This window comes from Falco biarmicus, chromosome Z, assembly GCF_023638135.1.
Source record: "Falco biarmicus isolate bFalBia1 chromosome Z, bFalBia1.pri, whole genome shotgun sequence".
NCBI classification, from domain to species: Eukaryota; Metazoa; Chordata; class Aves; order Falconiformes; family Falconidae; genus Falco; species Falco biarmicus.
Window position 1 is genome coordinate 72509595 of NC_079311.1, and position 13543 is coordinate 72523137.

At 39.8% G+C, this 13543-nt stretch overlaps 1 protein-coding gene across 2 annotated transcripts in view; it reads left to right on the forward strand.

Moving 5' to 3' along the window:
• Positions 1 to 13543, forward strand: part of LMBRD2 (LMBR1 domain containing 2) — a 38671-nt gene that overhangs the window by 7490 nt on the left and 17638 nt on the right. For both annotated transcript variants that reach the window (XM_056325531.1, XM_056325530.1), the window contains 7 exons: positions 3614 to 3843; positions 4285 to 4364; positions 6255 to 6350; positions 7058 to 7225; positions 8091 to 8301; positions 12831 to 12905; positions 13251 to 13364. In XM_056325531.1, coding sequence (XP_056181506.1) covers positions 3670 to 3843; positions 4285 to 4364; positions 6255 to 6350; positions 7058 to 7225; positions 8091 to 8301; positions 12831 to 12905; positions 13251 to 13364 — 918 coding nt within the window. In that variant the 5' untranslated portion in view covers positions 3614 to 3669. The remainder of the gene's footprint in view (positions 1 to 3613; positions 3844 to 4284; positions 4365 to 6254; positions 6351 to 7057; positions 7226 to 8090; positions 8302 to 12830; positions 12906 to 13250; positions 13365 to 13543) is intronic.

The following is a 13543-nucleotide window of genomic DNA, read 5'->3' on the forward strand; positions in this document are numbered from 1 at the left end:
AATTTAGTAGTAGCATTCTAAAGTTCCAATGAAAGGTGAAATCACTGAAAATCCGACACTAGGGAAGCCATAGCAAAAACTATTTCAGTTAAATCAAACCAGCAATAAATGGTAATCTTGATGAAGCAGCATGTCAGTCTGACCAGAGTAATAAACTTTTTTGTTTAACATGTGAAGTACCTGTGGTAAAATGTTGCTTATTGAAAAGGTCAGGAGCAGTTTAAGTGAAAATTTAACAAGTCAGTGAAATTTTCTGTAGTAGTCATGCAGCTCACTGGCCCTTTGCATAATAGCATGCTACTATGAAGATGTATGAACTTTTTAGGCACTTGTGGCAGTCCTGACTATAACGCTGAGTAACTAAACCCAGAAAGATGAGCAAAGCAAAAACATATCATGGTAAGACTATTAATGAATGGGTGAGACCTTTGCTTCTCTGAAGAACAGGAGAGGAGCAGGAAGATGAATTATCTAGCATGTTACCTCCTACCACGTGAAATTTCAAACCTAAAAGAGGCGCATGCAAGTAGATTTACATGTAAGGCCCTTTATAGGCAGATACAGGACCAGCTGCATGTTCACAAGCCCTGGCCCTCATGGGGGACTTCAGCCATCCTGGTATATCTTGGAGGAACAACACAACAGGGCATAGGCAATCCGGGAGGTTTGGGAAATGCATTGACAACAACTTCCTAATCCCAGTGACAGAGGAGCCAACAAGGAGAGGTATTATGCCTGACCTTGTTCTCACCACCAAGAAGAGGCTGGTGGGGAATGTGAAGCTCGAGGGCAGCCGTGGCTGCAGTGACCATGAAATGTTGGATTTGAAGATCCTTAGGACAGCAAGGAGGGTGTACAGCAGGATCACTACCTTGGACTGCAGGAGAGCTGACTTTGTCCTCATCAGAGATCTGCTTGGTAGAGTAACCATGGGATACAGCCATGGAGGAAGAGGCATCCAAGAAAGCTGGTTAATATTCAAGGATCACCTCCTCCAAGGTCAGGAGTAAAGCGTCCCAACAAAGATGAGGTTGGGCAAAAACACTAGGAGGCCTGCATGGTTGAGCAAGGAGCTCCACGTGTTACCGAAATCTCGGAGTGAAGAACTTATCGACACCAATGTGATGTAGATAAGCAGACACTTCTTTATTAACGGCCGGGTGCGTGAGCGAGTCCTCTCACGATCAATGCACACCAGGTCTCAAAATCAGACACCATATATAAAACTTATTCATACATATTCATTAAATGTTCATACATAATCATAATATTTCCCATAAATCATTAACATATTCTCCTCCCATATCCGATTCTGCGCAATAGAGCTTAGAAAGGTCCAGAAATGGGTCTGGGATACGATTTGGGTAGGTGGTATATGAGTCGGTGGTCGCGATCTCCCCCTGCCGGAATTACCTTTTACTAAAGTTCACGGTTTCTTGGCAGGCAACTACAAGCTGATCCAGTCGACTCTTCCCAATTTCCGTTAATCTCATATTCTGACATCTCAATACACTTTCTATATACAGAAGACTGGTCAGATACAAAGAAACCTTTCAAACGCTAAATTATTACTTAAGTTTCAACAATGATTCCGGCCCATTCTTCTGGCCTTGGTACAGGATGTACAGAGGGTCTCATAACAGCTTTTACTAAATAATCATAAGTTTCCTCAAAATATATTTTTATCCTTCTGTATTTCTATTCTATAAAATAATTCTATAAAATCAAATAATCAATCAAAGTCAATCAATTTTAACTTATTAACAAATCGATAACACATGGACTAAATAAAACACAAAAAGGAAGCCTACAGGTAGCCTGGGAAGTATACAGAGAAACTGTCCGCACAGCCAGGGATCAGGTTAGGAAAGCTGAAGCACTGATAGAATGAGATCTGGCCAGGGACATCAAGGGCAACGAGAAAAACTTCTATAGGTACATCAGTGATGAAAGGAAGACTAGGGAAAATGTGGGTCATCTCCAGAAGGAAACGGGATACCCAGTTACCTGGGACGTGGAGAAGGCTGAGGTACTTCATGACTTCTTTGCCTCAGTCTTCACTGGCAAGTGCTCCAGCCACACTGCCCAAGTTGCAGAAGGCAAAGGCAGGGACTGGGAGGATGAAGAGCTGCCAGCTATAGGAGAAGATCAGGTTCGAGACCATCTAAGGAATGTGAAGGTGCACATGTCCATGGGACCTGTTGAGATGCATCTGATGCATCTTGATGGTCTTGAGGGAACTGGCAGATGAAGTGGCTAAGCCACTATCTGTATTTGAGAGGAAGTAGCAGTCTGGTGAAGTTCTCATGGACTGGAAAAGGGGAAACATATCTACCATATTTAAAAAGGGAAATAAGGAAGACCTGGGAAGCTACAAGCTAGTCAGTCTCACCTTGGTGCCTGGCAGGATCATGAAGCAGATCCTCCAGCAAAATTTGTTAAGACACATGGAAGATAAGAAGGTGATTGGTGACAGCCAACATGCCTTCACTAAGGGCAGGTCATTTGGAATTTGGTGAACTTCTGTGACAACAGCATTGTCAGGTGGCATCCTGGAATTGTGCAAAGCTTTTGACACTGCCCCATGTGACTACCTTGCCTCTGACCTGGAGAGACATGGATTTGATGGGTGGAGCACTTGGTGGGTAAAGAATTGGCTGGATGGTTACACTCAGAGTTGTGGTTAATGGCTCAGTGTCCAAGTGGAAATCAGTGATGAGCGGAATTCCCCAGAAGTCTGTACTGGGACCAGTGCTGTTCAGTGTCTTTGTTGGTGACATTAACAGTGGCAGTGGGTCAGTAAGTTTGCTGATGACACCAACTGTGTGGTGCAGTTGACACTGGAGGGAAGGGATGCCATGCAGAGGGACCTTGACATGCTTGAGAGGTGGGCCTGAGTGAACCTCATGAGGTTCAACAAGGCCAAGTGCAAGGTTCTGCACCTATGTCAGGGCAGCCCCAAAGTTGTGGATGCCCCTTCCCTGGAAGTGTTCAGGACTAGGCTGGATGGGACTTTGAGCAACCTGGTCTGGTGGAAGGTGTCCCTGCCTGCGGCAGGGGGTTGAAACTAGATGATCTTTAGGGTCCCTTCCAACCCAAACTGTTCTATGATTTCTCTGTATTTTTGTTCTCTGTTAAATTAGTATAGTGTTTAAATGCATATTGAGGAATGGTCCATTAAAAAATGTTGTTCATTAGCTTTCTAGAAACATGTACTTTAAACACTTAACCCTTTTTCCAAATTAGTTGATTTCTTCTAAAAGAAAAAAAAAAGAGCAAAATAGGTTTTGTTTTGAAATTGATACTGGACTTAAAAGTTAGGCTTATAGTCTTATTCAAGCACAGAGATTTGACTTCTGGATCTATATTGTGTATCAAGAAGATGAAGAGGAGTTGTTCTACTATGCTGCTAGAAATAAAAAAAAAGAGAATTATAGATATGTCTGCAGAGGACTTTAAAGCACCTTGCTAGAAGTCTTGTTCTTCATCTGATCAGAGTTCTTGTCATGTGAAATAAGTCTATTAGTATATTGAAAATGTCTGTTAAACTACTCTTTTCTGTGTAATTATCTTCCAGAAATTTTAATGTAATCAATGTCTTTTTGTCTTACAGTTACGATCTGCTTTCCTACGTGAGCTGCGCTGTGTAGCTGGAGTGAACATTCAATAATGAGTGGTGCAGCGTTGGGCCTTGAGATAGTATTTGTCTTTTTTCTAGCCTTATTCCTACTGCATCGGTATGGAGACTTCAAGAAACAGCATAGGCTGGTGATCATAGCAACGTTACTGGCTTGGTATCTTTGCTTTCTTATTGTATTTATACTGCCTCTGGACGTCAGTACGGTAAGAAACTTGTGAGATTTTCTGTTTAGTTGCATAAACTGTGTATGGTATTTTTTTAAAATCGTAATTTCAAAAAGACAGTATTTTAAACAGCAAATACATTTTCCAGGCAGTATCTTACAAAACTAAACACTTGTTAACTTTTTGCATGATGGTGTCAGTGTTTACAATTAATTTTGATTTTGTTGATCAGATCAGATAACAAGTCTATTTCAAATGTTTTAAAACTTAACAGTTTTAAAAATTTATTTAGGAAACATAAAAACACTTTGTTTTTTACTTGTACTATAGATTGCCTGTTGTTTTGAGGGGTGAGTAGGATAAATGCTCTCAAATGTAAACCTAGAGTACAGGAAATGTCTTTAAAAATGGGGAATGACTTATTTTTAAATAAATGCTATACATTTTTTAGTCACTGATACAAAATTAATTGTCTTTTAGACTATTTATAATCGGTGCAAACTTGCTGTTAACTCCAGCCCTGCAGAAACTAATGGCTCTTATGTTACTCTTGCTCCAAGGTATGAGCTATACGTTTTCTTCATTAGATTGTTTTTAAAGAGGTGTTTTATGATTTTCTTTTTTTAAAATGCTAGGAGTGTACTGTGTTTTTAAGGCTAATAAACAAGTGTTTTCTGTGTGATACAACACTTGAAGGTTGTGTATACAGGAAGGTGAAGGAAGAGGTGAAGAAAAGTGCATCTGAATCTATTGATAGTAATTATACAGCGGTTCTAACAGATTACCTAAATATTCCTTTTTTAATTTTTTTAATTTTTTTTATATTTCATGCTAGATTTCTTCTCTTTTATTGTTAAAGTAATAGAACTAAGCTTTTCAAGCAATGCTGTTTATCTATGCAAAGAGGTCTTGGTAAATGTTTATCTTTCCTCCACAATCTTAAAGGCTGTAGGTCTGAAAACCTAATTTTATAGCTTTTGAATGAAATGAGTAGGCTTATCTTACATGTAAGCAGCATATCTATCTACTTATTATAATTGCATATATATAGTAATTGAAGTTATCTGAAATTTACCGTAGTCTATCAGAGTAATGATAGCCAGCTTAGTCTTCTTGCAGGAAGAAAATACTCCCTGTAGCATGGTCAGTGTAGGCTAATTGTGGCCTCTTTCCATGGCTGCTTATACTTTAGCCTCCACTGGCTATTTCCACATCTTGTAGATGTGTGCAGTGTAGTTATCTGTAGGGTGATTAGAGCATTTTAAGATGTCAGTTGATAACATCCATGCAAAGTACTGCCGGTTTTGTTGCCCTGAAGCAGAGACTATCTGGATATTGTATATCCATGGAAGAACAGTAAAATGCCAGACTTCATGACACAACGTTGTACCCTTTATTTAAGACCACCCAGTGCACATTAATTAAATGTAGATAGGTAAACACAAAATTTGAAAACTATTCAGTAGCCTTTTAATTGCTGTACAGTTTCAGAACATGCTGATGGATGTTATACTGTAGTATATGACTTGAATATATAAAATAGAAGTATCAGTTAAGTAAGATTTGAGCAGATGTGGTGTTGGTGCCACTCAGATCTTAAAACTTTATTTGAATCCTTTAGTCACGCTACCTGTCATTCTATGGTAATATGATAACTTTGAAGAAATTTAGGCTGTTTACATAAAAATTCACAGTTTAGGCTTAACTGGTTTCACCCTGGAAAATGCTGATTTTTTCTCAATAGATAATCCCATTAAATTGATTATATTGCCCCTTGATTCACCACCACTTCATTATCCAGACAGGTATAATGAAAAAAACCAGGAAGTGCCTTAATGTGGATGGGCACTTTGTCTTTTGCTCTTCCTTTACTGAAAAGGCTCTCATGGCTTTTCTGGTCTTCTGAAGCAAACTACCTGTCAGAAAAGTATTGGTTCAACAAGTCAAAGTATATGTAAGCCTGACTATATCTGGCTGGGTGACAGAAGAAACAGTTAACGCATATTTTTCACTGCTAAGTCCTCTTAAGTAGTAGAGCTAGATGATGGAGTCCCTAGATATTTTTTAAAACCCTGCTGTACTAACTAAAGTTGAGTAGTCTTCTGTCTACAGAAATGTTTTTTCTTTGCATGAAGTACTTCCTGCCTAAAAAGAAAAAAATGTAACGTTCAATTGTTTAATTGCTTATTTCTCTGTAGACTTTGAGCTACTATGGTTTTCTCCAAGAAAGTTGGCCTGTCTAGTTATGTTATTTGCAGTGAGGAGAACAATAAATATTTTTAAGTGGTGATTAATTTTATTTTCTTCTGAGATGACTGATGGTTGACTCTGTACTCAAACAGTAGTGTATTACTTCTATTTTCAAATAACTTTATAGATAAGGGAATTTATAGAAAATGTGTTTTATCTTGGCCCTACAATTAACAGTAAGCTTCTTTACACTGTTACAGCAAGCAAAAATGTTTGAAACCATGGAGCTATATTCCTAATGGAATTATGCCAATTTTCTGGCGTGTTGTATATTGGACGTCACAGTTTTTAACATGGTAAGTAAGGCAAAAGAATATGACAGACTATCTAAGTGCAACATCTCAACACTCACAGCATACTCTTTAAGAATATATATCACTATGTCACAGAGCTACCTAATCATATATTATTTGCTAGCAGTAAAATTTCTCTAATAATTACTGTACTAAATTGACTATACTTTTTTTTTTCTCCTTTTTAGGTGGTAGCCATTTACTCTTGGTTCATTTTTATAGTTGAAACTGAGCAGTTTACGATAGATTGCCTGAAAAAATGGGGTTTAGGCAACTGAGCACCAAAATAATTACATGAATAAGTTGGGTGATTTTTGAGCAATATTGTAAATTATTTGATTTTATTTGGTATACTATATAAAGCTATAGATACAGCTACAGCAAACAGATGGTCTGTGCTTTTGGGTTAGATTGATGTGTGGCTTCTGATCAACCTATCATCAAATAATTATTTTTGTAGCTCAGTCAGGAATATCAGGGTTTGTAGTGACTTCCCAGTTAACACAGATTTTTCATAGTAAAGCTAACTGTAATGTTTTTATCTGCAGCGTGTTTAAGGTTTGGCATCAGACCAGCACATCTAGAATAAAAACATATAACTAGCTAATTTATTAGAAGCTTAGGAGTCTTTAGCTTAAACATTCTTGTCTCAATCTCTCTTACTTTGTTTGTTGGCTGATGTGGTTTGGTTTTCTTTGCTTTCCTCCTAGGATTCTCTTACCTTTCATGCAGTCATATGCTAGATCAGGAGGATTCTCCATTACTGGAAAGATTAAAACTGCGTTGATTGAGAATGCAATCTATTATGGCACTTACTTGCTGATTTTTGGAGCATTTTTGATATATGTGGCTGTAAACCCAAACTTCAATTTACAATGGTAAGAATAATATTGGAAGCACTTACATGAGTTCTTAAGAAATTGTCACGTGTCTTTTTTGCAGATGAAATGGGTCTTTTTTAAAAAAACAATTTTAGTTGGTCTGTTTTTTGCTAGATGTTTGGAAAGTTTTGCTGACTTTTATGGAAAGGTATTTTTTGACTACGCAATAAAAATCAGAAAACTAGTAGACAAATTTGTATATGTATGGCAGAGGAATCTTCTTATATTTGCAGTGGGGTTTTTTTTTTATTCCCTACAAATGCATTTGCAATTCATGCAGAAACTTTCTCAGTGTTTTCAGAACAACATTTTCCAGAATGTCTCTGTGAGCATTTATGGTGTAGTGCTTCTGTCTACTGTAGGTTCTATTCAAAGGCAATAAGGTGGGTTAAAATAATTGGTATTTATAACATTGCTGATGGTCTTCCACACTCATGTAATGCCTAGTTGATTTTGACTTCCACTTCTGAATATAAATCCTGGGTTCTCAGGCTGTTTCTTACAGTGACTGTCATTATGGTGTTATGACCACGCTTCCGGTAAGCTTGCTAAGTGCATGTTGTTTCCTAAAGGAACATACTCCTTCGAGAACAAACTTTTTTTTTTTTTTTTTTTTGCCTTCCTTCCAGAAGGGGCAAAAACAGATAAAGAAAAATCATGGCAGCTTTAGGTATGGGCAAGTAACAGACTGGCCCTAGGTGAGAATTACAGATTATACTAAGTCTGTTGCTGTGAACTTGAAAGCCATATTGAGCATAGATACTTTAAGGTCACTTTCTTGCAGGTGGGGTAGGAGTATGCTGTTTGTTTTTTCTTTTTTTTTGTTTTCCTCCCTCCCCCCCCCCCTCCCCCCTCCCCTTAGGAACCAACTTCAGACCATTGGGATAGCTGCTGCAAACACATGGGGTCTCTTTCTTCTTGTATTGCTTTTGGGTTATGGTTTGGTGGAAATACCCCGTTCTCACTGGAATGGCGCCAAGAGGGGTTATCTACTCATGAAGACCTATTTCAAAGCTGCCAAACTGATGACTGAAAAAGCAGACGCAGAAGAGAATTTAGAGGACATTATGGAGGTAAGTAACTAGCTTCCACTGTGAAATAAGTGAAGGCTTCTGTTAATCATCTCGGAATTTTCTGGTATTGGGCACTTGTGGCAAGAAAACATAAAGAACTTACGTGAAATACCAGTAAATTAAGAAAATCACTATAGTGTGCTCCTTGTTGATACTTGATCCTGTGTAAAAATTAAAAGAGATATAGTCCCTGATGTGAAGAACTTGTTAATTTGATAGCCATAATTTGTTGATTTTATTATTTTATTGACCCTTTTATAGTAATATTGGTCATTAATGAATAACATTCCAGAGTGAACTTGAAAATACATTGTACATATGTTTTACTGGTGTTCATGCAACTTGTGTATGCTTGTTTTTATGCTCTGCTGCCAGTATATTTCTGGAATCTTGACAAGAGTTTCCAAGTTGGTTTTGTGGGACCATGCTGTATGCCTTTTGAGAACAGAATATATAGATCATTGTTTTTTTCTAAGAGTTTATTTTGAGACTGTTTATTGCTATTTGTAAGTAAGCAGTAGGCTCTACTGTAGTTCAAGAACAGAATGAAATGCAACGTGTTGAATAGCTATTCAGTATTCTACTGCTCTGATACCATGGCTTGGAAATAATACTTCTTCTGAAGAGTTGTAGGGTAGGGTGGGACTTCTGTGATATGTCAACATAATAGTAGAACTTTCATTCTTCAGTAATACCATTTTGAAGAAATTGCTAGAAACATCTAAGTGGGACATAACTGCAGAACTTATTGGAAAATGAGCAACAAAAACTTCGTTCACTGGAATAGAATAGAATGTTTCAGCTGGAAGAGAACTACAATGATCTAGTCCGACTGCCCGACCATATCGGGGCTGACCAAATTTTAAAGGAAATTATTCAGAGCATTTTCCAGATGCCTGGAGAATCAGGTGCTGATCTCTTCTCCCTGATGTCCAGTGACAGGACACAGTCCAACCCCCTGCTAAAGCAGTTTCACCTAGAGCAGGTTGTCTGCTCATCTAACCCACACTTCTGGAGCTTATATGAAGATATTATGGGAGGAGGCAGTGTCAGAAGCTTTGCCGGGGTCAAGGTAGACAACATCCTTCTTCCATTCAGGATACTGAACTCCACCATCACTGCAGCTGAGGCTGACCCCAGCCTTCACATCCCCAACCAGTCCTTCTGTGTGTGTTAGCACAAGGTGCAGAAGCACACCTCGCCTCATTGGCTTCTCCACCACCTGTGTCAAAAAGTTATAATCAGTGCTCTGGAGGAACTTCCTGGACCACATAAGCCTAGCTGCGTTGTCTTTCCAGTGGATACCAGGGAGCTGAAGTCCCCCATGAGAACCAGGGCCTGTGACCATGAGGCTCCAGTTGTCTGTAGAAGGCCTCACCGACTTCCTCTTCCTGATCGGGTGGCCTGTAGCAAACACACAGAACAGCATCACCTGTGTTGGCCTGCTCCTTAATGTAACCTCTCAAGTTGTTCTGCATCTACCCCTAGGGAGAGCTTGATACGTTCCAGTTGCTCCCTCACATAAAGACAACACCACCACCTCTCCTTGCTAGCCTGTCTTTCCTAAAAAGTGCACAGGCATCTATGATAGTGTATCAGTCATAGAAACATAGAACCATTTAGGTTGGAAAAGACCTTTAAGATCAAGTCCAACCCTTAACCCAGGACTGTCAAGTCCACCACTGAACCATGTCCCTAACCACCAAAGATACATGTTTTTTAAACACTTTCAGGGGTGGTGATTCTACCACCTCCCTGGGCAGCCTGTTCCAATGGTGACGACCTTTTCAGTGAAGAAATTTTACTTGATCTGAGCTATTCCGCCATGCCTCTGTAACTGCAATGAGATCATGACCCTGTGACCGCACACAGAACTCTAGTTCTTCCAGTTTATTCCCCATTCTACATGTATTGGTGTACTGATGTTTCCAAGAGGTAATTTAGCATGCAGGTGTCCCGGGAGGGGTGCAAAAGGATCCGCCTAAAGAACATATATTGCTGCTCTCAGAACAGAAGGTGTAAAGCTTTTGTGCAAGATGCTGCACTTAGTTACTACGATGAGCAAAGTTCCAAAAAGATTATAAAAAAGTACTGAATATGATAAAATAGAAAGGGAATTGAGACCTACAGCTAAACTCATTTTCCAAGACACAAGCTGCTTTGCCTTATCAAAGCAAACTGCTACAGCGGCCTCACCTACAGTAGGTTGCACAGAATCACACGCAGGCATGTTTTGAATGACTCCGGAGAGGGAGACTCGACAGCCTCTCTGGGCAGCCTGTTCCAGGGCTCTTGTCACCCTCCAAGTAGAGAATATTCTCCGCAGATTCAGACGGAACCTCCTGTGTTGCCATTTGTGCCCGTTGCCCGTGTCCTGTGTCACTGGGCACTACTGAAAAGAGACTGGCAGTTGAAGCCGTTGGCCGCCTGGTTCTGCTCTTGGGAGGCTGCTAAGGAACATACATTGCTGCTCTGGTTGGCCTGGCTTATTCCCCAGCTGGGTGTGACGGCGTGAGCACTGCCACTTTGGACCCATGCCCACCAGTCCTTCAGGTTAAAGCCAGCCCCACCAAGCTGGCCAGCCTACTGCCACAGATTCCCTTGCTTCTTCTACACAGGTGGATCCCGTTCCTCTCTAACAGGCTATAGTCAAGGAATGTCCCATTGTCACAGAAGCCCAAACCCTCACGACAGCACCAGCCCTGAAGCCAGAAGTTGATTTGCATTACAGGTCCATTTTCGGCTGCACTTTTTCCTCTTACTGCTAAAACAGAAGAAAGAATACCCTTGGCACCAAAGCTTCTCATCCAGTGCAGTTCGTCCGTGCGGACCTTGCTTGTGCGTGTCTGCAGCTGCTAAAGCTTCTGGTCTGTTCCTGGATGTGATGCAGGAGGGTGGAGGCTGCGGTGGAATCCTGCTGTTGCGGGTCACTAGGGCCCAAGGTGCCTCGTGCTCTGTAGTGTCTGCTACAGGAGCACGGTTCTGACCATGGTTTTTATTTTAATGTTGAAATACAAAATGAAAGGCCTAATTTTCACCAGACTGCAACTGATAACAGGTAAGAGTTGTTTTGAAATAACGTGCACGCATCTTCAAAATTACAGTTCAAAACTTCTAGACAGAAGGTCTTAAAAACTAGCTCTCCGCAGAGGTAGCTTAAATGGGAAAAAAGGCCACCGGGTGAGAAATGCAGTGCCTGAGAGGAGCTCTTCCCGTGAGCTAAGTCCTGCTTAACAGGGCAGGGACCCGCGCTCCCAGAATCAAACCTTAAAATACATTACTGCAGGCTGTAAAGCCCTGCCTTCCTGTGGGGCTGGCCAGCGTTTGCCTATGAACCTGGTGGTTAGCTCAAAGAAAGGTGAGCTCCTTACCTATTGTTCTGTTTCTTCACTTCATTTAGACAGGCTTCTTGCTATTAGCACATGGCTCCCTAGCATCAGCTGCCTGAAATTCCAGAACCCGTCAAGAATGTTCTCTCCTGAGATCAGTGAACTTGAGATTCACAACCCATAAAGAATGTTCTCCTGAGATCAGTGAACTACTTCACAAGAGTTCCCTTGTACTGCACAACCTTCAGCTGCTTAGAAGATGCTCCTATGAACCAATGACAAAAAGTAACAGAATTCCTCACTCTGAAAGGAAGAGTGTCTGTTGGCACGCTCTTGTTTCTGGAGAGCAAGGCAGCTACAGACTAATACAAACAGGATCAAAGATGAAACAGTGGCACTGGAAGTGCAACTTAACCAGTGAAAAGGAAGGACATGCTCTTGTGTAGGCTTAGGATTTTTGTGCTTTGTCAGACTAAACAGATAAAGTCCTTCTGTATGCCCAGTGATCCTATTTGACAGGATTTTTAAGCCTTTGCAATTATTTCTGTCCTCCACACTCTCTGGAACTCATAGTTGTTTTTAAAGTGCTGGTTGTAACAACAAAACAGTGTGAAAAGATTACTCTGGATTGCCAGTAGGATGAAAAATAAAGTCTAGTTCTCAGTAAGCCTATTAAACTCTGAAGCCACTTCTGACACAACTTACCTACCTGTTAGGTAGCATCTTTTTATTACTTTTAAATACCAGATGGTCTCAGAAGTGAGGTATGTGCAGATGCAAATGTGGGGAAGATACAAACTGAAGTAGTGTAAAATGATATTCCTGACGCTGCTCAAAGAAAAAAAAAAAAAAGGAACTACACCAGATAAGAATGAAAGTAGTTCTTTTTGCCTATAACAAACAAGAATTTTTTTTTCTGTTTTCAGCATTCATGCATAGAAACCAAGCCTCCATACATTCACAGAGTAATGTTTGCACACAGACTTGTGCTTTTTTTAAAAAACACGTAGATGTTCTTTATGAATAGTCCTTCAATTATTTTTTATTATTTGTCTAGTAAAGTTGTGGGTTTTATGAATGTCTATTGTTTTTAACTCTGATACTTATGTCTTCCGTTGGGAGGGCTGGAACTCTTATCAGACTTTGTAAAATCTCTTGTTCTATTTAACATAATGTAACAATCATTCTTTTTCCTCACAGGAGGTCCGTAAAGTAAGTGAGAGTATCAAGTATAACCACCCATTGAGAAAATGTGTTGATACAATACTGAAAAAGGTAATAAATTACCTATCTTCAACCATATTATTCAATTGGGAGGGGGTGCTTCCTGCACCTGCTGAATACTTGTATATTTTTTTCTTTTCCCCTTAACATAAAACCTCTGATTGGCATCTTGTGGGTTCCTGACCAGGCTTTGAGAGGAAGTCCTTTGTGTAATGCTTTCTTATGATTTATGTAATTATCTGCTGTATTTTAACATACATAATATTTTAGAAATGGCAAAAGCTATGCTTAGAGTGAGTTTTCAGTTGCGTGAAGTGCCCCAAACATTCACAGAGAATTAACAAAGACCACTTGCTACTCCTTCAGCTTCCATTTAGTCTTACCTTTTCCTTCCAGTGTCCTACTGAATACCAGGAAAGAATGGGTAGAAACATGGATGATTATGAAGATTTTGATGAAAGACAGAACAGTTATCCAAGTGAAAAAAGTTTGGTCAAACTTCACAAGCAGGTATATTAGTGAATGAGAGAACGCCTCACTTATGCTAATGTAGTGAGAATAAATGCTAGTCAAACAAAGGTTTTCAGTGCACTTTACCTGAATTGGTAAGTATAGTGGATTTTGGGATTGCTACTTAACAGAAGGTTTTCTCAGCAAAAGAAAATGTAGAAGTTTAATATTCCAAGTGA